The 24,403-nt window shown below is 32.1% G+C and overlaps 4 protein-coding genes and 1 long non-coding RNA gene across 10 annotated transcripts in view; 3 read left to right on the top strand and 2 right to left on the bottom strand.

Moving 5' to 3' along the window:
* The window catches only part of LOC102680536 (myosin-VIIa), a 15,512-nt gene extending 9,129 nt beyond the window's left edge, over window positions 1-6,383 (bottom strand). Inside the window, exons 1-8 of one of the 5 annotated variants that reach the window (XM_031513109.1) lie at window positions 5,738-6,383; window positions 3,685-3,731; window positions 1,613-1,726; window positions 1,325-1,471; window positions 1,054-1,238; window positions 805-926; window positions 464-720; window positions 228-393 (exon numbers count right to left, since the gene is read on the bottom strand). In XM_031513109.1, coding sequence (XP_031368969.1) covers window positions 228-393; window positions 464-720; window positions 805-926; window positions 1,054-1,238; window positions 1,325-1,471; window positions 1,613-1,726; window positions 3,685-3,702 — 1,009 coding nt within the window. In that variant the 5' untranslated portion in view covers window positions 3,703-3,731; window positions 5,738-6,383. Of the gene's footprint in view, window positions 1-227; window positions 394-463; window positions 721-804; window positions 964-1,053; window positions 1,239-1,324; window positions 1,472-1,612; window positions 1,727-2,596; window positions 3,166-3,684; window positions 3,732-5,737 lie in introns of those variants that run through there. The other 4 variants (XM_006621091.2, XM_031513110.1, XM_031513111.1 and 1 more) reach the window with 4 other exon arrangements.
* On the top strand, window positions 1,906-3,398 carry LOC116186307. Its single transcript, XR_004151271.1, has 2 exons — window positions 1,906-2,351; window positions 2,409-3,398. It is a non-coding gene; the product is annotated as an uncharacterized LOC116186307 (long non-coding RNA).
* A 2,010-nt stretch (window positions 6,384-8,393) lies between the features above and the next one.
* LOC102680062 (WD repeat and FYVE domain-containing protein 2) lies at window positions 8,394-10,966 on the bottom strand. Its single transcript, XM_006621087.2, has 7 exons — window positions 10,343-10,966; window positions 10,070-10,211; window positions 9,783-9,988; window positions 9,423-9,662; window positions 9,215-9,353; window positions 8,934-9,133; window positions 8,394-8,839 (listed from the first exon to the last, which is right to left on the bottom strand). The coding sequence occupies exons 1-7, from the start codon at window positions 10,501-10,503 to the stop codon at window positions 8,701-8,703; spliced, it is 1,227 nt and encodes a 408-aa protein (XP_006621150.1). The 5' UTR covers window positions 10,504-10,966; the 3' UTR covers window positions 8,394-8,700.
* A 31-nt stretch (window positions 10,967-10,997) lies between these two features.
* On the top strand, window positions 10,998-13,200 carry LOC102680184 (AKT-interacting protein-like). Its single transcript, XM_006621088.2, has 7 exons — window positions 10,998-11,209; window positions 11,322-11,503; window positions 11,610-11,674; window positions 11,929-12,029; window positions 12,123-12,310; window positions 12,374-12,542; window positions 12,840-13,200. The coding sequence occupies exons 1-7, from the start codon at window positions 11,195-11,197 to the stop codon at window positions 12,921-12,923; spliced, it is 804 nt and encodes a 267-aa protein (XP_006621151.1). The 5' UTR covers window positions 10,998-11,194; the 3' UTR covers window positions 12,924-13,200.
* Window positions 13,201-15,371: 2,171 nt separating this feature from the next.
* LOC102680310 (cdc42 homolog) lies at window positions 15,372-18,382 on the top strand. 2 transcript variants are annotated; one of them, XM_006621090.2, is made up of 5 exons: window positions 15,372-15,678; window positions 16,115-16,318; window positions 16,396-16,505; window positions 16,611-16,808; window positions 16,897-18,382. In XM_006621090.2, the coding sequence occupies exons 2-5, from the start codon at window positions 16,141-16,143 to the stop codon at window positions 16,900-16,902; spliced, it is 492 nt and encodes a 163-aa protein (XP_006621153.1). In that variant the 5' UTR covers window positions 15,372-15,678; window positions 16,115-16,140; the 3' UTR covers window positions 16,903-18,382. The 2 variants fall into 2 exon arrangements, with proteins under 2 accessions (XP_006621153.1, XP_006621152.1); XM_006621089.2 differs by having other exon boundaries at window positions 15,373-15,678; window positions 16,912-17,313.
* The last annotated feature ends 6,021 nt before the right edge of the window (window positions 18,383-24,403 follow it).

The following is a 24,403-nucleotide window of genomic DNA, read 5'->3' as shown; positions in this document are numbered from 1 at the left end:
ATTTTTTATATTTCATTTTTAAATAATAATAATTTATAAAGAGCTGCGTTTTTTATTTCACACTATAAAAGATTCTATTGCTATAATTTGTTTTGTTTTTTTCAAATTTAATATTATTTCAATACAATGAAATCGCATTTTTTATATTTTATTTCATATTTTTTCCAGATTGATGACCAAGTATTTCAAATGAAATAATCATCAGTATCAAAAATCACACGTCTTACCTACGACGATAGCTCTGTATTTGACATTTCCCATGTGCAACAAGGCAGCAAGAAGCTTGAGTATCTCCCATATTTCCATGTCAGAAAACAGTAAAACCTTCATTGCTGATCTAATGTCAGCAAATTCTGCAGCGTCATCTCGACCTTCGCACGTGATACTACCACCCTGAAAAGAAAGGAATGATTTTAAATAGGAATATTAAGCATCTTTTCTTCTACATTCAACGAAACATTACCCCTGTTAAATACTTGTACGAAGAAGCATCTTCCAATTCTAGCTTTTGCTTCTCTTCTTTCGAAAGACCAGCCAACATACAATAAAATACATGATAGTTTCTTTCGTCCAGACTTTGTGAAACTATTCGTGACTTCTCCAATAAATATTGCTCTATTTTTGCTCCTTCTATTACTCCTTGTTCGTTAAAGTGAATGTCAATATATTTTCCAAAGCGTGATGAATTATCGTTTCGTACAGTCTTAGCATTGCCGAATGCTGAACAGAATCGAAAATCGAGTTGAAAATTTTTTCATCTTCACATTATAATATGATCATATGTGTACGTATATAGAGATTTACCTTCTAAGATGGGATTCGCTTCCAAAATTTGTTGTTCAATCCAAGAATGCTTTCCGCTAATCGCTGCCAAATATTGCAAAATTAGTTTCGTACTTTCCGTTTTGCCGGCTCCGCTTTCGCCGCTAAGACACAAACATTCGTGGATTTGACAAACCATTTCTAAATAGAAAAATAGTATAGAGAAGAAGGAGGCAGCCGCTCGAAATCATTTAATCAAGTAGAAAAATAAAATAAAACAATGCCCGATACCTAATCACTATACATTGATCTTGACCATATCGATTCATATGTGCGTAACTATTATCTCCAATTGCGAATATATGAGGCGGTAGCTCTCCGATTTTACGATCCTTGTACAATTTGATTTGTTCCGCGGTATAAATAGGCAATATTTGATATGGATTCACAGCGACTAGAATCGAACCGGTGTACGTCTATATAAAAAATTTTATGTGTTACAATTTTATGTATTTTGTATAAATATATTAAGTAAAGTAAGAGATTCGAGATAATTGCTTACGTATATGAGATTCTCATTATAACGGATCAACAAATTCCTTAAAATGCCCGCTTCATGGAGGTCTCCTAAACTGATCATATCTTCTACACCTTGCACAGAAGTGGCATGCATCGCTTTTATTCGCCTCTCTGGAGTCAGCCATTGTTCCTGAAGATATCAATGTCATTTTATATCTTTTTACATCGATCCGTGTTTACATTGGTAATACACATTGATTATTATAGGAATCTCCAATAGACAAGATAAATCGAATAACAATTTTTCGAAACAAATCGAGAATTCTGATACCTTGTTATCGTCGTCTTTCACTTGAATGCGTCTGCCTTCCGCGGAAATAACTCGTGCTCCGATAGCAACGTCAAATTCTCTCCCTGAGATTGGTTCGATCCATATGTAATCTCCCTGCAACGTAATTTTTTCATCGGTAATTTCCCTTTTGTTTTTTTATATCTATTCTGGAAATAACGACGCTTACGCGTATATTATAGAATTGTTTAAATCTTAGCATTTGAATATTCGAAGAAAAGTCAGTTTTTATTTTATTTTTCTTTCCGTGCGATAAAATAGATAGTTAAAAAAATTATACATTATATAATTGAACAATAATAGCAGATAATTAATTTAAATTAATTTAAAATTGGATACAATAATTCTACGTTCGTATCGTGATTTATTTTCTAAAAATGAAGAGATTTGATCGGGTTCTGTCTAACTTCTCCCTTTGTTTTGAATCACCGTCGTTGCTGCCCTCACAAACAATAATGTAATTACCCAAAGAAACGAGTATTATTCTGGCTTCTATGACGGCACAGTCTTTATACGAACGATGCGATGCGATGCGATCGATCATCTTTCGACGAACGATAAGTTTTCAAGTGAATTAGAAACGACATTAATTTGTGGTAGGTAAATAATTTATCAACCGTGTCGACCGAAAAAGTTTTTTTTGGTTTACATTCGGTCGAGTGGAAATGACCGATCAAGTAGACATGCGCCAAATTTCTATGAGAAATTGTTTTCATCCATGGTCCGTTGTATCTTCCATCATACATCTATATATCTATGTATTCGTATCGTCACGCAGATTAAATTAATAATGAATATTACGTGACGGCGATTCATCGATCTTAGATATAGACGAGAAAATCGGATCAGTATTATCACTTGGAAACCGCATGCGTTCCAGTTGAAAGACTATTTGAGAACCTCTAAACTAGCCTACACTTTTTACGGATATGATACTTACGCTCTATACGAGCGCACAAACTGTACCTGATATTCGTATACGTTCCGATTGTTCACCTCACCGGAACAACATCGGAAGAGCTCGTCCGCTCGTTACCTCGAAACAAATCTCCGTTCAATTTGGCTCTTCTTTTGTCAGTCGGTTTTACTTTCGTCTCTCCGTGTCTATGAAAAATCATGATTCGTGCTCATGTATCTCTGATATCGCGAAATAGATTCTTTCCCTGTTTATTCCCCGATCTCGAAAGGCAAGTTGGAACTAACGCAAGGAAATAAGATAGACGAGTATGCATTATAGACGCGTGCGCACGCGCCACAAGGAAGGAATAGAATACGATATCGAGGATACAAACGCGTGTCCGGTAAAATGACTCGCGTCCCGTTATATGACGGCTGGTTCGTTCGCGCGAAATGCTAAAAGCCTGTGTTCAGGGCATATACGATGTGACCAAGGACCGTTAACTATGCCTAATTAACCGACCATTCGTCTCGTTCCATGTTGCATTAATATTTCGCGATATGATGTTTCAGGCCAACTAATCGATTGGCGTATTTATATTTTTGTTTCGATCGATCGTAGATCTAAAACATAGATCTTTTGTTTCAATTCTGATCAATATTCTTGAAAGAATTTTTTGTAATTATTTTTGTAAAATATCTATCGTATTTAATTAAAATTAATTATTCAAGAGAAGAATGGTCGATTTTCCAAGAGAATATTGAATATCGTTTTTATTTCAATTCCATCATCATTATTCACTAAACTATGGACAATGAAGATAAGTAAGATGAAGATATAATAAGAAAAAGATTTGAATATTAATTGAATGAAAAGAAATTCGACGCGTGTCCTCCGAGTATGACTTTTCATACGAGGAAAGAATCTGGAGATAGTTGATCTCCGTCATTTTCACTTGTCACAGATTCCTAGTGACCGTCTTTGAAGAATGCGACGAAGAAAGCGGTATACAATGTAAATGTGTGCGAACATGGATCATTTTTCTTATTCCTCGATCTTAATCGATATACATATATTTTACAATTTATCGACCAATTTATTAATCAGAGCAAAGAGTAACCAGCGCAATATGACAACCTGTTGCAATAATACTTACCCGCGTGACGATGACCATCTCTCAAGTCGTGGTTGTCGGCACTCCGCCTGAAAGAAAACAAAACTTTCTTTTTCTTCTTGTTCTCTCATTGCTTGTGCACTCGTATTTTTTTCTTATCTTTTTTCGTGCACTCATATAACAGAACAAAAAGGGAATTGTTTCGGAAGAATTGAACGTCATTCTATAAAATATTTTTGAACAATACTTTTGGTAACAAACGCATAAACGTTTTCACAGAAATTGAATGGGTGCTCTTTGATTTGCTCTATTGTTACATACATGTGTCTATGTCGAACATTCTTACGCGAATTTATTTGAAGAAAAATTGTTCTGCGTGCGATGATTATGTCCGGCTGATCACCGTTACAGTGGAAGCAGCACAAGCATAAACCTGTTTGCAAAAGTGGGTTAGGCAGTTTCTGTTGCTACCATTCAGCCGTATAACACCTTTCGAGAACATCCATCGAGGATGATTCTCACCATAAGATTGATCTCAATTACTATATCGATTCTGATCTCTTGTTTACAACGATACAATTTACGAAAGAAAATTGAATCGAGTCAATTTAATCAGGGATTAATCAGGGAAATATTTAATGAATTCATAAATCTATGAATTCATGAATTTGAGACAACGGAATTGCAATTTACGCGTCATTGCATTGATTTTGTTAATCAAGTTAAATATAGATAAGTTTCTTTCGATTGTATACTTGCATGAACAAGTATTTTGGATCGACGAACCGTTCGGAATTCGTTATTCTTATTCCGAATTTCTGATCCATCTTAGAAAATAGAAAGAATGAATTTCGAAAAAAAATTCTGTTGAATTCAAAGTCCAAATGTATTGTAATCTATTAAATAGAGAACGAGTTATAAAAAACCATTCCACAGCTTTCCCTTGAACTTGAAAGATGAACGCGCAAAAAAGCCGCAGTCGTTGACTTTGAAAATATGTACGTATCGAAAGAATGGAGAACGTAGCTATACACCGTTTATGGGAGACTTTAATGGACGATCGGACAACATGCGTTTGTGCATAGGATACTTCATATTGTTGCGATTTTATTAAAAATATATTTATTAAAAATTAATGGAAATTAAAATTTATTATAATTCCAATGAATCAACAATCCAATGGTCGATTCTACTCTTTAATTGCTTGTTCAATTTTGATTTGTACTTCCTAACAACAGCATTGAAATCACACCTCTCGTTTACTCACCACGCTTGCGCTTATTCGAGTCTATATCTTACGTCATGATCGCTTTCCACGTGTGCATCTTCGCTCTATTATAACTTTTTTCATATTCTGCTAAATTTTTATTCCTATATTTTTAAACTTTTACACGATATTGAAATAACATCTTTTTCACATTTTTTTTTTCGCGCGATCGAACTTGTGATTCCCGCAAAAAATACACTCAAAATTAAAAACTAACAATAATAGAGGAAACTTAATATATCGAAAGAATAAATTAAGTGAGCAAAGTATGAATTTTTTAAATAAATATTATTTAATTAAAGAATCAAAACGAAGAAAATATTATTATTTTTATCTGAATCTTAGTCTTATCTCGTCACTACTTATTATCTTATTTATTACATTTAAAACTCGCTATATTTACACGTACTAACTATAATTACGCGAAATATTGATATTGGATTTTTCTTTAAATTTTTCTAACACTATTTTTCATGTAAAAAATTCATTTACGAATATAAGACTTTTTGGTATTTACATGCAATTTAAGGAATAAATATAGAGACAAAAATTGAATAGAAATTTAAAAATTCAGATATTAATAATTTTTTTAACATTGCAGTAGCATAATAAGTAATAATACAATTATTTATAACATAATATAATTCGTTTAGTCTAAAAGGAAAAAGGGACGCGTTTCCGTAGCGGCGTAAAAATTTTGTTTTCAACCAAGCATCCGTTATGAACAATAAAAAATTTTATCATTCTAAATTAAATATTTTTTATTTACAATAAACGAACATTTCGTGTAAACGATTCTCCCGTGAGAATGAATAAATACAAACGTACCTTATGCGAGTAACGAAAAACACGACGAAAGTGGCTACACGATGTTGGCACACTCCATTAAGAGGCACTGCACTACACTTTGAACGTGATGTGAAGCGCGCTTTTCATGTCCGACGTGACTAGAGAAGCTCGTCGAAGCTTAGCGCTTAAAAGAAGCAACGAACATGAAAAAAGAAAAGATCACTGACTACACTGAAAAATAGGACACAAAAAGCAACAGTAGTTGTTTCAGAGAATGGGCCACGACCGTGACCGGCACGTTGACGCGTCCACTCGGGGAGTTTCGGTTCGAATCGGGTGTGCCAGGTGGAAGCAACTGAAAGAGGTGGAAAAACTATCTTTAACTAAACCATGATCAAGTTTGGCTTCAGCTATGCGATACCCCACCAATCATCATACATTTAATAAGTATTGATTCTATATTTTTTAACAGTTCTTTCATATCTGCTTCCCTGAATCTTTCTTGATTCTTTCTTTATCGATATCTCGATCATGACGTCATACACTTCAATACATATTCACTTGTGTATATTTACCTGCAACCTGTTGCGTACGATTCGATACCATCTATAGTTTTTTTCATTGTCCTTCAAACTGTTCGAACAATGATCTTCTTACCGATCGAGAAATTCTACTTTATACTCTTATTACTAATGAAAAAAAATTAAAAAATTACTATATATTACAGAAAAGCAAAATCGTTTACATTGAAAATATATTTTTCATTTCATACGAATTTTACATGAATGTTATACATACATACATACATAATAATTTTTATAATTTTTAACATATGCATTAATACATAAAGTACTGAAAACTTCGGCAACAATAACAACACTAGCGATGTTATGCACGTTGCAAATTAACAATTTCATAAAAACGTGCTATATATATGTATAAATAAAATATTTTTTATGCAACGAGAACAATACTTGTAATAATAATTCTAACGATTTATTTTTTACGAATATTTCAAACATTTTTGTATGGAAATTATAACAAATTACTGTACTGTCGTATTGTTATCGATGTTGTATATTTTTAACAGTAAAAATACGAATGAAAGTATATATTTTAAACAATTTTGATTTTGATCCCGCATAAATTACGCAGTTGATCGATGTCTTTTGATAATGAATAATTACAATGCACAACGAATATTATAAATTATTTCCTAAAATTAAGAAGTTACTATCATTCGATGTAACGAAGCAATGATAAATTCTATATCTAAATTTAGAGTATTGCTTCTTGGTAGATATATATTTTTAATAAATGATGAATACTTTTCGCTTATGTTCATCATAATAAAAGATTGATTGCATAGCAAAGTATTCACGCGTAGAATATAAACTAATTCCAAAATATATCATTTAATTTTGAATAAAATATTAATATCATTATAATTTTTTATATAACTTTGTTTTATAAATAATTATATTTAAAAAAAGCATAAGACGAATTTAACATTCATAATACGTTTTTTCAAATTGCACTCGTATATTAATTGATTTAACGTGCTCCAATAATAAATGTTGTTTTTTTTCTCTCAGTTGCTTTTATCATTAGTTATAGTATCGATGAGAAATCAATAATATTTGCTATGATAATTGAATAATAAAAATTGTAAATGCATCCAGGTACAAAATATGCATGTTATTATTAAATAGAATTATTAAATACACAAAAAAATTAAATAGAATATAAATAGCATATTTTTGTCAAAATCTGTTTTCAATTCTAATTCTTTATGTTCTGTATGTTTTTGTAAAAATTGTAACATAGTCATAATTTTAATCAAATTGTATTTAAAATTTTGAAAATGTTATTTATGTAATAATTTGTATAATTTAAATTATTATTGTTGTTGTTGTTATTATTACTATTATTATTTTTATTATTATTATTATTAACAGTAGTAGTAGTAGTAGTAATAGTAGTAATAATATCTAATTATTATTATTTTTGCATAACCTGTACCTCATTTTAAAATATGTTTGAAAAAATATTGCATTTTACAGATAAATCAACTCTTGGAGTTTTTAAAAAATTATAATATAAATAATTAGGAATGCAACAAAGAGAACGACTAGGAGCAACATTGACAAAACTAAAAGTTATTGACAATGTTTTGACAAATTATATTATTTTTTAAATTAATAGGCAGTTTAGAGCAATTCCTCAAAAATGTTGTATCTTTATATTAAATTATTTATAATAATAATTATATAATATAATAATAATAATATAATTTTATAATGCACATACTATTCTGAAGAAAAAGATAATTTTTGACTGTATATCAATCAGATAAATATAATTTAATTCAATTTTGTACTTTAAAATATAAAATTTCTCATAATGTCATATAAAGTAATATATTTCTTAATTTTGATATTTTTTATTCACTTAAAATCAAAATAATTTATTCATAATTATTATGTTAAACTTCTAATGAAAAAGTAAGATTATCATTTCATATTTACTCCGTTTATGTATTATGATTTATTAAAACATATTTATAACGAATTTAATTAAAAATTCAATCTATTGATCCATACTTTGGTCATTTATAAATGTTATTACAATAAATGAGAAAAAAAATATATATTATTTTCTAATATTTGCTGAATAAGTTATTGAGTTTTTTTTCCATTGGAAGAGTATTTGCAAATAGTATTTGATATATTTTTCTTTTCTTTTTTTCAATTTTTATATATTCTATTTTAATGCTGTAAAATATTTTAGAGATTCGGAATTTCTTTATGTAAGAAGCAAATTGTAACATAAAAATCTAGTAGTGCTTGCGATTAAATAAACGGATTTTAAAATGATTTCAATAACGATCGTAAAAATAGGCTCTGGATATTATACTTTTACATCGAAATATAACAATATTTTTCTCTTATACCTTATGATTTGATTAGTTTCGTTATTTATAAATAAACATATTTGGAAGTTCATTGAAGAAGTGCAGAAATATCCCAAATCTTAATAAGACGATCTTGTCCAATAGTTAGTAATCTTCGTCTAGAAGCATCGAGATCCATTCCAACAACATTATGCTTTGCATCATGGAATGATGCTAAAGATGTTTGGCTGCATAATAAATAAATACGTAATATGAATAAAATATAAATTGATCTTGTTTGTTCCATTTTCAGATATATTTAATCTTATTTTTTCTACTTACTTTGCAGCTTTAAGTTGGATATGACATTGATCACATACTCTAACTTCAAATTCAAAACCCATTGCAGGTATTGGTATTCGTTGAGATGTACATCGAGCGCATAATGCACGACCACAATGACGACAATGATGTTGTCTCAAACCTAATTGTCGTTGATCCATCATTGCTTTAATATTCCAAAAGAATGGTCTTCCACAAGCCTAAATTTGTTATAATATTTATCTACATATAATAAAAGATTGTATAGATTTATAATTTCTTATAATTGTAAAATTGTTTACTTGGCATGTATCAGATTCTACCCATGCTGCTGTCTCTTTTCTATTTGCAGCCATATCCCAACACACTATTACACCATCTTCTCCTCCAGATAATAACATACGTTCTGCACTTGCATAGCATAATGCTGTTACTTTATTGCTGTAAAATTATGGAATGCTATAGAATGAAAATTTATCTAGGAAGAAATTTATAGAAATCTGAACTTACTGATGTCCTTGTAATTCATATGCTGTACCCTGCCGACCACCGATATCCCATACAATAATACTTTGATCGAAACTTCCAGAAAATAAAAGTTGTTTTTCAGAATCCCATGCTAATGTATGAATGCTTCCTGTGTGTGTTTTTAATGTGGTAATTAGTGTGACACCATTAGTATCTAATTTCAACATAGCTATTTGTCCAGAATAATCGCCGACAAAAGCATGTTTCGATTGTGTGTCAAATCTATAGTAAGTATAGTTAATAATTATAAGTTAAGGAGATATTTTTAATTTAAAATAGAAATTTTTTAAATGAAATATAAATTTTAAACAAATAAGAAATTATTTTTTATTAAAAGGATACTGCAAAGCAGTGTACCATGCATCTGTCTGATATGATCCTAACTTTTGCCCTGTTTCTGAACAATGTAATTGAAACATTTTATCTCGACCTATGCTTAATACCCATTCATAATTTGATGCAAATATAACACCTGTAACTCTTGCTTGATGTGCAGCATATTCACGCATAGCAGTCATTTGATTATAATCTTGTTCCAATATGAATTCCTAAAAGTAATACCTAACATATTCATTCTAAAATATAGAAAATATTAATAATTCTCTGAAGAGAATGATTACAATACATACATTTATAGTTCCATTTTCTAAACCAACAAATAACTGTCTAGTTTGTATACAATAATGCATCGATGTTGCACCAGCAGCCATATATTGACAAACACTTGGCCAATAGTGGCCAGAATCTCTTTTCAACCAAACTCTAACAGTTCTGTAAAAAAAAAATGTTTTATTAAAAATATAATATAATGTAAACTGCCAAAAAGCAACCATTATTAAATAAATATTGCATGAATTTGTATCAAAATTCAATTTATTAAAACAAGAATAACATTCATTTACCTGTCATCGCAAACACTAATTACACCATCTTCCCGCGGTATAATGATAGCCGCATTGACATCATCATTGCATCCTTCTAATTTCGATAAAAGTATAGGTTTTCGACTTGTACTAAATTTATCATGATTAACCCCTGGTGCAGGTTTTATTTCTGCTGCCATTTCAATCTTTGAAACGTAATATTTGAAGCAGATTTGTCATTTGACAGTTGTCAGACTTCAATATTAATCAGAGTTTATATACGTTATGAAGACGGAAAGCCGGATTTTTTTAGAGATTGTGAAGAATCTATTGGCGCTATTCGTGATATTTGTTACGAATATTTTTTCTCCTTTTTTTTGAATTCCTTATTATCGACTGTTACGATCTTTATGAAAGATTTATTTGTGTGTGTCTGTGTATGCGTATGTGAATTAATAGAAATTTATCACAAATTGTGTTAACTAAACAAACAATAATGATTGATAGTTAATTTCATCAATCTTTAATTTAATTTTTCTCAAAAGATAAAACATTTAATTTTAAAATCAAGAAATTTAAAATTTACGATTTTGATTTGTAGATTCGTTAAGGTACATTTTGACGTTATAAAAGAAATTATATAGTATTATCACTGATATAATCGACAAATAGAACATATTATATAAGAAATATATTGAGCGGAAGATCTATATCATTTCTTCTCTATGTTTGTTCACATATAAAAGATGAAGTACTGTAGGAAAAATGGTAGATTGAAAGTATACAAAAAATAATAATAAATCAATTATTTGTTAAAATAATGAAACATATTTTCAGTATTTAATATTTTAAACGTTATCTATAGATTGTCTTTTCCCTAATAATATCAATATGTTGGGAACAAAGGTAAGAAACAAAAAGAAATTGATTAAATATTTTCCAAATATTTCTTCATATTCGAAAGTAGTTAAAAATAGATAAAAACATAAAAATAATAATTGATTTTCAATGATATTAGAACGATACTAGTAAAGACGATAATTTGAAAAGACAAGGTTCGTTCAGAAAGTTATTACCTGTAAACACAAACGGAGATTCTCAATTAAGTATGTCTGTGAAAATGATCGATAGACCGACTGTATCACAAACTAATAAAGAATATACGATTTATTTGCAAGAATATAATATTTTATCTGAATAGTAAGTAACTTTATAAGTACATCTAAAATTTTACAGAATCTATTTTATATATCTTTTATTGCTATATAAATATCTGAAATAAATAAAATTTCTTTTTTTTAAATAGTAACATGTTATGTTCACAAGATCTGAAAGGAATTTATGTTATACCATCTGCTCGAAATTCTTTGTGTAAGTAATATAAATAGACAAATAGGTTAATTAATTAATTCTTTTTTTTTTCAATGCATCTTATGTATGAGAAAGATTGCATTCAAATTATTTAAGTCAAATATGAATTGATTCTTAGGTCTTGCTTGTCCTGACTTGGTCTTGTATAATGGTTTACATGTAAATATGTGCATGATTTATTTTTTGCCACATTTTCTTGTATATGTGTTTGTAATATACATTTATTAAATTATAATGAATTTATTTTGTGTTAGTATGGTTTGGTGTACAATTTGTGCGGCAAGGAATATATCAAGGAGGAATTTTTAGATTTGATATAACACTACCACAAAATTTTCCAAATGGAGAATGTCCTGTAAGAATTTATTACCTATTATAATTTATACCTAAAATATATAGCATTTCAATTATAATATTGATTTAATTATATATTGAACAAATATTATAGAAAGTCACATTTCAAACTCCAATTTTTCATCCTTTAATCGATCCTGTGTCTGGAGAATTAAACACATTATGGGGATTTCCTGAATGGAGGAAAAGTAATAGAATTTGGCAATTGATACAATTTATAACAAAAATTCTGTCAAAAGTAGATCTTAAGATGAATCCTGTGAATCATGAAGCATATAATTTGTATGTATCTAAAAAAAAGTATTAATTATAAATAAAAAACATAACATTGAATTTGTGTTACAGATTAGAGAATAATTTCGAAGTATTTCGAGATCGTGTAAAAAAATGTGTAAGAGAAAGTTTAAATAAAGTTTACAATTCATCTACAGTGGATGATCCTCACTATATTATGTTTAGTCCATATGTTGATGAACTTTATAATTCTATTAAAAGAGAAATTTATGAACCTAAGGTATAAAAATATATATATCATTAAATTTTTAATCATTAAAAAAACATTTTCGTTTATACTTGTTATTGCTCAAGTTATATGTAAACTAAAAATCTTTTTACTAGGATATGATATACATATTGTCATCTTTGATAATGCTAAAGTTATAACATTAGTGAAATGTTAGGATTTCTATTAAATTTTTATTAAATTTATTTTTGAAAGCTTTAAGCAATGACAAGTATGTGATTTTAAATTATTGAAGCTTAATTTTTTTCATTTGTTTTTTTATTAATCGTGTTTTATTATGGGATATAGGAAGAAGAAGAAAACAAGGCACTTGGTTTATCTTGGGTGCAACCAGGATCATTGCAACCATTCTCTAAATCTGAAGCAAGATAATAAGTAGCATTATGTATATTTATTATTTATAGAAAATTTATAGAAAACATAATAACAAAACTATATACGTCCTTAGAAAATAAGAGGAACGTAAATTTAAATGCAGGGGATAAATTGTAATATATTTTTATAATTAAAATGATTATTTTTTATTTTAATTTTTAATATAATGAATATGAAACTGTTTTGTATATTAAGCATATATAATACTCTTACATTTAATTATAATAAATACAATTGTTGGCTTGTTATTAAATGTACTGCGAACATTTTTTTTTTTAAATAAACCATTATTAAATAAATAAATTGCAAATATCATATATTATTAGAAATCATTATTATAGAGATATATTATAAAATAAACACATATATTGATTATATATATTATATATAAAATAAACATATATATACATATAAACATATATACTGATTATAAATGCCATGTAAAAAATTTTGAGAATATTCTCGAGATATTGTAATATAAATTTTTAGAAGAAGAATTTTTTATTGAATTTGATGATTGGGAAAATATAATCTAATAATAGGAGAAAATAATAGACTTGCAAAAATTTTCTAGAATTTAATGAATTTATGTATTATATATATATCTTTATATAAAATAAAATATGCATAAAAATATATACTACTATTCAAAAGAATATATAAATATATATTCGATATATAAAGATTTAAAAATATATATAATACATATACATATAAAAAAATAGAAATATGTATAAAATATATACATATATATACATAGAATTTGGTACGACATGTAGAAACGTAAAATAAGTACATTTTGTTAAATAAAAGTTAAATAAAGAAAGAAAATAATAAATTTATGCACTTGTGACGCCATCTTGCGTTTTGATATCCTAAACTTAAACTTGTTACTAGCATAGCAGAATATATAAAGAGGTATTTGTATACAAAAGGAATAACAGTGTGCGAGAATAGAGAAGACGTATCATTAAGTTTTATGCGATTCTTGATATTTTCCGAAAACATAATTTTCTGAAAATTAATAATTAACTAATTTTTTATTATTCATTTTTGTATTCTTAAATTTATATGAGATGAGATTTTAAAAAAGTTTCTTCTATTAATTGTAGTATAATATTCTTTTTAATTAATTATTTATTAATGATTAATATCACATTAGATGGACGCCATTAATATGCAATTTTTTTTATTATTCTCATTTTAAATTTAAAATTTCATTTAGAATTTATTTTTAAATATAAATATATATTTATATATATTTATATACATTAATTCCATTACTTTCACGTATTAATTTTATACATATATAAGTTTGCTATCGTTTAAATAAATAATTTGATTAATATTTTTGCATAATAATTGTTAATAAACAATTAATTAGGAAGAATTTCTGAATTTTCAAAAATATGTATCTCAAAAATAGAACTTCAAATAATTTTCTCGTATAAATTTTAACTGGAAATTTTTTTCAATTATTTATTAATGATCATCATAGAGAAAGCATCTTGGTCGCATATTCTCAATCTATAATCGAGTAATAAATGTTCAACATTGTTATTATTTAAAAGACAATAAAATTATGAACGAAAATAATACACGAATATAAGAGGAGTTATTAATTTAAAGTTTGAGCTGCACACAATTATATAGAAATAAATCTTATAATAACATTAATATATATAATAAATATGATATTAATACATAATATTGATTATATCAGCCTGCACCTAGCACATATTTATGATTTTAATAACTAGAAATTAATAATTAGAAATTAAGAATGAATTTTAATTTTCTATTAAAATTTATACCAGAAACTTGTTTGAGATTTTAGCTTTGAATTATGCAAAAAAATGCTTAAAGTGCAAAAATTTTTAATAAAAAATTATTAAAGTTATTAATTAATTTTTAATGATATCTTTTAATATTATTCTTCTTATGACATCACGAAATGACCTCCTTACATATTCTGCTATGCCAATAACAATTTGGAGCTTCGAATATCAAAACGCAAGATGGCGTTGATCAAAATTTTTCAATCGTTGTTTATCGGCAAAATAGATTACAAAATTTACAGGATCGGAGAAAGAATAAAAGTATATTTCATATATATGTATAAAATAATAAAAATACAAAATAACACATAAAAATACAAAAATATATATATTTAAAATATATTACAATATAAAAATGAAAAAAATATATATACGTATAATATATTTGTAATAAAAATAAATTAGGATTATACTAAAAATTCCATGAATTGGAATTTGATTTCATTTATTACATGTATATACGTGTATAATTAAATACATATGAAGTAAATTTCAAAATAAATCTTTAAATTAAATATTTATTGAATGGAATATTACGATTTTTTTTTTTTTTATTATTCTTTTTAAATATAAGAAATCATATTAATTTAATTCTTATTATTGTTATCTTTTTTTTCATTGTCTTGATCTTAATTAGACTTATATTAGATATATTCTTTTAAAAAATCGTTATCATGCGTATTGGGTTTTAAACATGTGTGACAAGTATTCGTAAATGAAAGTTCGTCAAAAGAAATATATATTTCGTGATAAATATAAAATGCAATGAAATATATTACGATTGATAGTATCGGAATATTAAATGTCGCTTTTGTATTTTATCTTATTTCAATATATTCCTAATATAAGCGTTCATTGCATTTTAAGATTATGAATTACGATTTTAACCTTTAACGACGGACATACAACTATAGGTAATCGTTTTATACCCATATCGTTTGTTTAATATAATTTTATTTTATAAAATAATAGTATTTTCGAGAATTTTAAATTAACATGATTAACATTATAATCGTTATCGTAAAGAATTATAGATTAATTCTTTATACTTTGATTTTTACATTCGAAAAATTCGATGATGTATTTAGAGGTTAATTAAAGTCTGATTTTTTTATAAATGTATATAATTTACGAGAAAGATTTTTTATTAAATTCATATCTCGTGTAAAACGTAAAATATAAAAATATTTAAAATAATGAGTTAATTATTTATAAAATATCAAAGAATTTTTAGTGATATCTATTTTCTTGCCGTTATGAAAATCACATTGGCATATCATTACTAGATATTATAAGATGCCTTTAAATTCTTATTTTTTTTTCTTAATTCTAAACATATGTGTCATATAGTTGTAGGTAATACAAGAAATATCAAAATGCAGACGATAAAATGCGTTGTGGTTGGAGATGGAGCTGTGGGTAAAACTTGTCTTTTGATTTCATATACAACCAATAAGTTTCCATCCGAATATGTACCTACAGTTTTTGACAATTATGCAGTAACAGTAATGATCGGTGGAGATCCATACACATTGGGATTATTCGATACTGCTGGTAAATTTGTAACAATATATGTATGATATAATTTATATTTTATGATATATTTTATTATATATTACGTTGTGTTATAGGTCAGGAAGATTACGACAGACTTAGACCGTTAAGTTATCCCCAAACAGATGTATTTCTTGTTTGTTTTTCAGTTGTCTCACCATCATCTTTTGAAAATGTTAAAGAAAAGGTTACATTTTATTCAAATTTTTTAACGTTTGTTATTTCGTTAAATTCAATTTACATGCACAATGAAGGAGAAAATTATCAATCGTACGTGTATGCTTCATTTTAGTGGGTACCCGAAATAACACATCATTGTCCAAGGACGCCGTTTTTGTTGGTTGGTACTCAAATCGATTTGAGAGATGATGTTGCTACTATCGAAAAATTGGCAAAGAATAAGCAAAAGCCAATATCCGCGGAGCAAGGGGAAAAGCTTGCCAAAGAATTAAAAGCAGTGAAATACGTAGAATGTAGTGCTCTTACGCAGGTAAGTACTTACATTCGTTAAAGAAGAAGAACATGCTCGATTTTGTTATAATTTTTTTTGAATAATAACGTATTCAATAATAATACAGTTTTAAAAATTTCAGAAAGGTTTGAAAAATGTGTTTGATGAAGCTATTTTAGCCGCTTTAGAACCTCCAGAACCAGTAAAGAAGAGAAAATGTACGCTCTTGTAAGAGAGAAACATCAATAGAAATGGATTGGTAATCAAAAAGAAAACGAAGTTACATGTAATAACGAGGAGCGGCAAATTTCATGCATAGTATAAAGCAATTTGTTAGAAATTCGGAAACTGTGCGTAATACCGTTCCTTTCCGAAAAAGATATTAAAATATCGATTAATAGCCGCTAATATAATGTAACGCGACAATTTGAAACGAACTTTTAATTATCGTATTATAATCGTATCTATCACATTCCATACAACGTGAAATTTCGATTAAAAGTTTTTTCTGACTCGATGAAATTTTTTAATTTTATAATATCAAGTATACTTGGTAATAAATATTTTCCAATTAGCTTTGAGAAAGATATTAAGATATTAATTTTACCAAAAAGAATAATATTTTAAAATCTATTAAAACAATTGGTGCTATCGATTAATATAGTATTTTTGGGTTGCATTTAAACATTTAATAGTAAAATGAATATACAAATATACTTCGAAATTTTTTTTGAATATATATAAAAAATTTGAAAGAGAAAAGAAATCAAAAAATATTAATTTTTAATGTATCGAATTAAACAACACGTTCATGTACCGGAATCAACGAAATCAAATACGAGATATAAACGTAAAATGAGCGACAATGTTATTTTTTTTTTTTTTTTTGAACAATATTACGAATATTTCGAGGCATGAATTGTTGATAGATTTTCCGCGATTTTAAATGGCAGCTATGATAAATGGTTTTTATAAGAACGTATTTTTTTTTGTGGCAAATACTGATACTATTCGTGTCTAATTTTGTACATATCAGCATTTGTTACAAATGCACACTGATATGACGTAATAAATATCGGTAGATAATAAGAAGAAGGGAAGAGAGACGATAATAACAAGACATTTATATTTTATAAGATTTCAATTAACGAATTTGCTAGTAATGTCGTATTATATATAAGCCGAAAATTAAATTTTCGACGAAAATACACACGATTAAATAGACGATAGTTGGTCGAAACGAGCGTCGAGCTCGTTTTCCAGCAATTACATGTTTACGTATTATTTATTTCAACAAATATTGTATTATTTGATAAGAAAAATATCAATACTTAGTGTTTTTCTATTAACTTTTTACGATATGCGAACTGGATACATGTAGCGAGAATTCGAAAAATACAAGTGAATTTTGCGCGAGCGCAAAATAAACTCGAAGCTTGTATACGAAATATATGAAACAACGAACGTGCGAGCATTATTAAAAACATCATCGATCGATTTTTATATTCCGTATCCAGTGAAAAAGTGGCATTTATTAGCATTATACGTGTCACGATATGTAGACACAATCGCATTATAAAATATTCATCTAAATATATTTATACTATGCATAAGAAATTGTTTTTCTTTAATCCTAAACTTTTATTATTAAGATTCAAATTTATTTTTTCTATTTATCTATTCTATTTATCTATATAGTTTAATTTCGTTTTGAAAAATCATTCGATGCATATTTCCTCGTACATTTGAAAACGTATGTGAAAACGAAAATAATATAGATACCGAGAGACAGAAACGGTAAAATAAGTTATTCATCGATCGAACGGAGAGAACATCAAATCACAGATACGTAATAGACCAACGTTGTTCATCCATCATGGATCGCACAGATTTTCCTCTCTTCGTCCTTTATTTTTCTCCTTCGTTTCCTTTCTCTCCTATTAACTCCTCCCATTCTCTCTCTCTCTCTCTTTCTCTCTCTTTCTCTGTTTCAACCGTGGCATTTCTCTCTATCTCTGTGTGTCGATTGCATTGCCGTACAACAGCGCGTTGCGCCTTGTAGTTACTTCAATTATGTGAATTCGTGGTTACGTATCGTCGTATTGGAGCAACTTTGCCGAGTCGATGTAGAAAGCATACCCCAGTCACGGACTCATCACGGACGTGCCTTTGGTCTCTTTTGACATTATCGCTAATCATTTCGGATCGATTCTTGCATCTATGAGAAAGCGATCCCTTTGTACGCGGCATGCGCGCGTTTTCCCTCGGAATTTCGTTCATCGATTAATTGCAAACGTACGAATAAGATCGAACGATATGAAATTTTTACGTACGAAGTTGTCAGCAAATTGATCGCGATTCAATTCTTCTTCACGATTTTTTCTTTTCATGTGTCGACAATACAAGTAATATTCTTTTCTCCAATTTTTTCTTCTTCTCATTAAGACAATATCGATTTTTTAAGGTTAGTTCGCGACAACTAGTTAGTTTCCTTCGATAATAGCGCGTGTTAATTTTACAGGTTAAAGAGAAGATTCTTTTCATTTCGGTTCATATACGAAGGATAGTAACGTAACGATGAAACGCATTTACGTTTTTTCATATCGCGTTTATCGTCGTACGAAGATTTTAAGGTGCTTCCGCGGGTGCTTCGTTTAAAAATGAATACGCAGCCGACCGAAAGAAGAAGAGATACGAAACGATCGCGATACACATGCGTGCATCATACCGTGCAGCCAAAAATCAACCGTAATACGGCTGAGTGTTCTGGTTCTCTGTAGCCAGGCGTATAAGTTGCGCGATAACGCGATGGATATAAGTGGCACGTGTCTCGTGTTCTTCTTCCTTTAACCGACGGACAATGTTGCTCTTAAAAGAGTCAACGTTTAAGATGGTTGCCTGGAACGAAACCAGACATACGACTCTGTTGATAGGGAGGCTACTTTTAGAGATATCGAGAGAAACGATAACGTACAGAACACGAAAAATTTCGATAAGATCCGCAACGTGTGTTTCTAGATGCGGGGTCTCATCGCGTAATGATGAAATCAAACGGGGAGTGGAGGGGAAGAGGGGAAGTTTTTTTCGCGAATATCGAACATAACCTTTTTTCTTCTTCTTCTTCTCGTTAAGATTCTACGCGATAAGCATATTCCTTTTTTCGCTTTTGACGACGATCGTTCCTTTAAAGGAAATTTCGAGTGACGATAAACGGGATCAGGAAAGGCAGAAGTAAGAAGTAAGAAGTAAGTGTTGGTTAGAAATTAGTTTCGGGATTCGGCCAATCGAGAAACAAGAAAGAGCATCATGTAAATACAACATGTACACGAGGATGATCGCAACGAAACGAAGGGGATAATCGAGGCGTATTCGATGCGTTTGAAGGAGGGTTTTGGCAAACGAAAGCAGAAGCGAGGAGACAACGTGGGTGGCAACAATAGGTCTCCGGAGCGGGCAGATTCTGGTGGCACGACACGCATTGTACGAGCACGAGTTTGAAAGTGATTGATCACCGTCGGTGATCGCGCGTATATACGCGCGTATCGCGTTTCGACTCTTTCCTTTCTATCTTTAACAAGGGACCCGTACTCGTTTAACATGTCCGGTTGACAACCGACCAACCAACTGGTCGTCATCGTCGTGGTTCGTGGTCGTGGTCGTGGTCGTCGTCACCAACCAGATCTGGATTTTCGATGGAAGCGAACCACGGGGGGTAAGCATACCTCCGTCGAGCCCGATCTCGATGGATCGAGAAGCAAGAAGACGAACTCTAACGAGCGTCTCGTTTCCTTTCGTTTCGTTTCGTTCTACGCGTAATTATTCACATTTCGCGTCTTGGGGGGATAAAGGGAGGATAAAGGGAATTTTTTTCTTTTCTTTTTTTTTTTCTCTTTCGCGAGAAAAGAAAATATAGTCCGAGGCGTTCCTCGTTCGGCTCATTTTAATACAAATCGTTCGATGTTCGCGTACCGCGTGTCGCAAAGGGCAAAACCTTCGTTCCCCCTGCACCATCGTTACCAGCCCCTCCGTGACCAGATCGGTAGCGTCATATGGCGAAACTCGGAGCATACGTTTAACATGAAACGTATAAGTAAGTTAAATAGCCCATGCTGGTGGAAATGCCCGGTCCACGCGTAACCACTTTTTCCTCCGAGAACAAAACGAAAGAACAGCTTGGTTACGAGTGGAGTGGTACGAGTGGCGTGCATAGACCATAGATGGTAATGATAAAAGTCTCTCCCTCGGTGGCGAGACACGGGCACGGAGATTCGAAAAGAAGTGGAAAAGCACGAGAGAGAAACGGGGCAGAAGAAGAAGGAGAAGGAGAAGGAGGAGGAGGAGGAGGAGGAGGAGGAGGAGGGGTCGAAGGGAAAAGGTTGGCGAGTGGCTCATCAGGCTGATAACCCAGCCAAGGGGAGAGGAGGGGAGAGGAGAGGAAAGGAGAGAAGCGCGCGTCGTCTACTCACGTTGATCGCTGCCACCAGGTTTGTTCCTCGACTCCTTTGCCAACCCCTCTCGCGTCACTCACCGCGGTGTTCATCGGCATCCCCACCGCGCCAAGGAGAAAACTCGGCTCCCACCATCCAGGATCCGATCCATCCCTACCACTCTCCGTGCCTCCGTATCACCTTCTGCTTCTCCACGGAGACCAGACCCGGATCGTCCACCCACACGCTCACCTTCCTCTCTCTCTCTCTCTTTCTCTCTCTCGCTCGCTCGCTCGCTCGCCTCTTCTCCCCCTCCCCTTTTCACCCTTCGTTTCACCCTTCTGCTCGCCTTCACGCCCATACCTCTCTCCCGTCTTTGCCCCATTTCCCCAGTGTGGAGGAGGGCCGAGTGGAGGAGAAGTTAATATATCTCGACCAACAACGATCCGACTCGACCGCGTCAACCGTCGCGAACGCCGCGATCTCCGATTTCGATTCATCTCGCCGATTTTCTTCTCGCCAAAACAAAAAAGAAAAAAAAAAAAAAAATGAAAAAAAACAAAGAATACTCGCGATCGCTATCACACCGACCACCGCTCGATTCGCGAGATTCGATAAATCGATCTGGTTAAAGAGAGGAGAGCGGAGAGGAGAGAGGAGGACGAGAATCGAGAACGAGTAGGGAGTCGAAACGCGATCCAATTTCTCACGCCATTGAGTGCAGCGAGCGGCATCTGTCTAACGACCGGCCACCGCCGCTTTTTACAAGCGAACCATGAAATGCGCGAACAGAAGGTCCGGGGAAAGAGAGCTCCTTTACATTTTAATCAAATCATTTCTCCGTTACCACGAGGATCGGTCTGCTACCACCCACTACGTGGTGGTGCAGAGTGGGTAGAGCGAAGTAGGAAACTAGCGTTCGGTTAATCGACAAAGGTCGGAGGGGGAAGGAGGGAGAGGAGGAGAAGGAGGAGGAGGAGGAGGAGAGGTTTCCACGCTCGCGGATCGCGAGTATTCGAAGCGGAACGAGGAGGGGAGGGGGGAAGGGGAAGAGTCGACGAGAGGCGATCCGTAACGCGTCCATCTCCTCCAACCTCGGCGGGATTGATCAATTTAATTTTGTTACGAATAGCTGCTACAACCCTTTGCTTGCTCGACCCGACTCCCGTAGCGGGGCACGTACGCCTCCAATCGGTTAATGACCGTTTCGAGGATCGATCGTTCGCCGAGCGAAAGCCTCGAAATAATCATCGTGGTTTCACCGTAATTGCTCCGCGGGAAATGAGAAATAGCTTCGTGCGTGGCGGCAACGTGCAATTACGCAAAAATTGGTTAATTGTCGTGGCGAGGGACGGCGCTCCTCTCTACTCGAGAGTCGAAAGTAGCACCGGCCTCGCGGTGTGCCACGGGTAATCGAGCAACGCCGCGAGTAACGCCGATCCGATAACGATAACTATAAATTTCTACCCACGACGAATCGTTGGTTCCGCTAATTGCGGCCAACTCGTAAAAACTCGAACTTTCTTCTCGAGAGAGAGAGAGAGAGAGAGACGAGAGAAAGAGCGCACCGTTTCCAACTGCGAAACCGCGAACAACCAATCCTACGAAACGACAACAGGGGGAGGGGAAGAGAAAATAGGAGAAAGAGTCGTAAAAACGCGGCTAGTATATACATATAGTATATACATATACATACATATATATATATATATTTGCAAGTAAATTCCTTCCCCTTTTCTTCTACGATCATAACTTCTAACCGAATTCGGATTACTTTACCGTTTGTGCTGCCATCTGAAAGAGCGTTCTTTTGTTTTTAAGAAAAGCCGTGATGAGCGCTCTAAGAGTTTCCAGTTTTATGCGATAATTTCAAGCGATATGGCGTGCGAGAAGCGTTATTTAAGCGTCACTTTTTGCAGATTTGGAAATCAATTGTTGAAGCTGTTGAAATGGTTTGTGCGCGATACTGAGGGAGAACTCTATATCTTACGAAACATGCAGAAAGTATCAAAAATTTGAAGTCGGAAATTTTAATTTGGAAAACGATGATTATTCAAGTGCATCGAGAAAGTTTGATGAGATGAGTTAGAAGAATCGCTCAACGAAAATTCGACTCAGACGCGAGAAGAATTGGCGGAAAGATTGGGAGTCACCGGACAAGCGGTATCTATCCGACTGAAACAATTGGGTAATCTTGTACTTAATTTACGTAATAAAATCTTGAATTTGGAAAAAAAGGGAAAAGAACTTATTTGCACACCTAATATATATAAATATATATATACTCTCTCTTCTCTTTTTCTCTTTTTCTTTCCCGAACATTTTTTTTCGATCTATCCATATTCGCGAATGTTCGTTTTCGTCTTTCGCCGCGAATCGGCCAGGGCTAAATAAAGCCTCTCCGATCTTCCTTCGGTGGAACACCGTGTTTTAATAATTTACCCAAGATATAGACGCTTATTTTAGCATTTTACTCGTTGACGCGTACGTGGATGATCCACGATTGTTAAAACATAATTTCAATAATTTCCTGCGGGCTGATAGAATGGAACGTTCTTATCCACCTCCGATAATATTAATCAACCCTCCCCTTCCCCTGAAAAAAGGAAAATTTTCTTTTCGCGCACGGACAATAAACGGATACCGATTTCTTCCCATCCTTTTTCTCTCTTTCTCGATGATCGACGTGGTGACGGTGATCGGTGTCGGCCGATGCCGGAAAATGAAGACGGATGAAGAAAAATCGGAAGCGGATAGGAAAAAGTAACGTGAGCAGCGGTGTCTGATGGTTTAGGAGCGAGAGGTGGAGACGGACGACGATGGGGAGAGGAACAGAGAGAGAGAGAGAAAGGGAGAATAAGGGGTTGGATGTTGAGGGAAGGGAACGGGGTAGGCATAAGGGGGTCGATAAAGTAGCGATCGCGCACGGGACTCAATTACACGCTTCGCCGCGTGCTCTCCGCTCTCTCTCTCTCTCTCCCTCTCCCTCCCTCTCCCTCCTTCCTCCCGCTTTTTCTCTCTCCACCCACACGCACACGCGCACCCTTCTCTTCCATTCTCTTCTCGCTCGACCGCCATCAGCGGCACACCCCTTCCACCGTTCGGTTCGGTTTTCCAGCCACCGTTCACAACCGGTTCGCAACCCCTAACCTCCCACTATCCCTTGGGAATCTCCGAAGGGACGATTCGAAGCAGGAAATCAGCCAG

The sequence above is a fragment of the Apis dorsata genome, unplaced genomic scaffold, assembly GCF_000469605.1.
Source record: "Apis dorsata unplaced genomic scaffold, Apis dorsata 1.3 scaffold_581, whole genome shotgun sequence".
Taxonomy (NCBI): domain Eukaryota; kingdom Metazoa; phylum Arthropoda; class Insecta; order Hymenoptera; family Apidae; genus Apis; species Apis dorsata.
The sequence above is the reverse complement of the archived record's forward strand: the minus strand, read 5'-3'. Positions and strand labels throughout refer to the sequence as shown.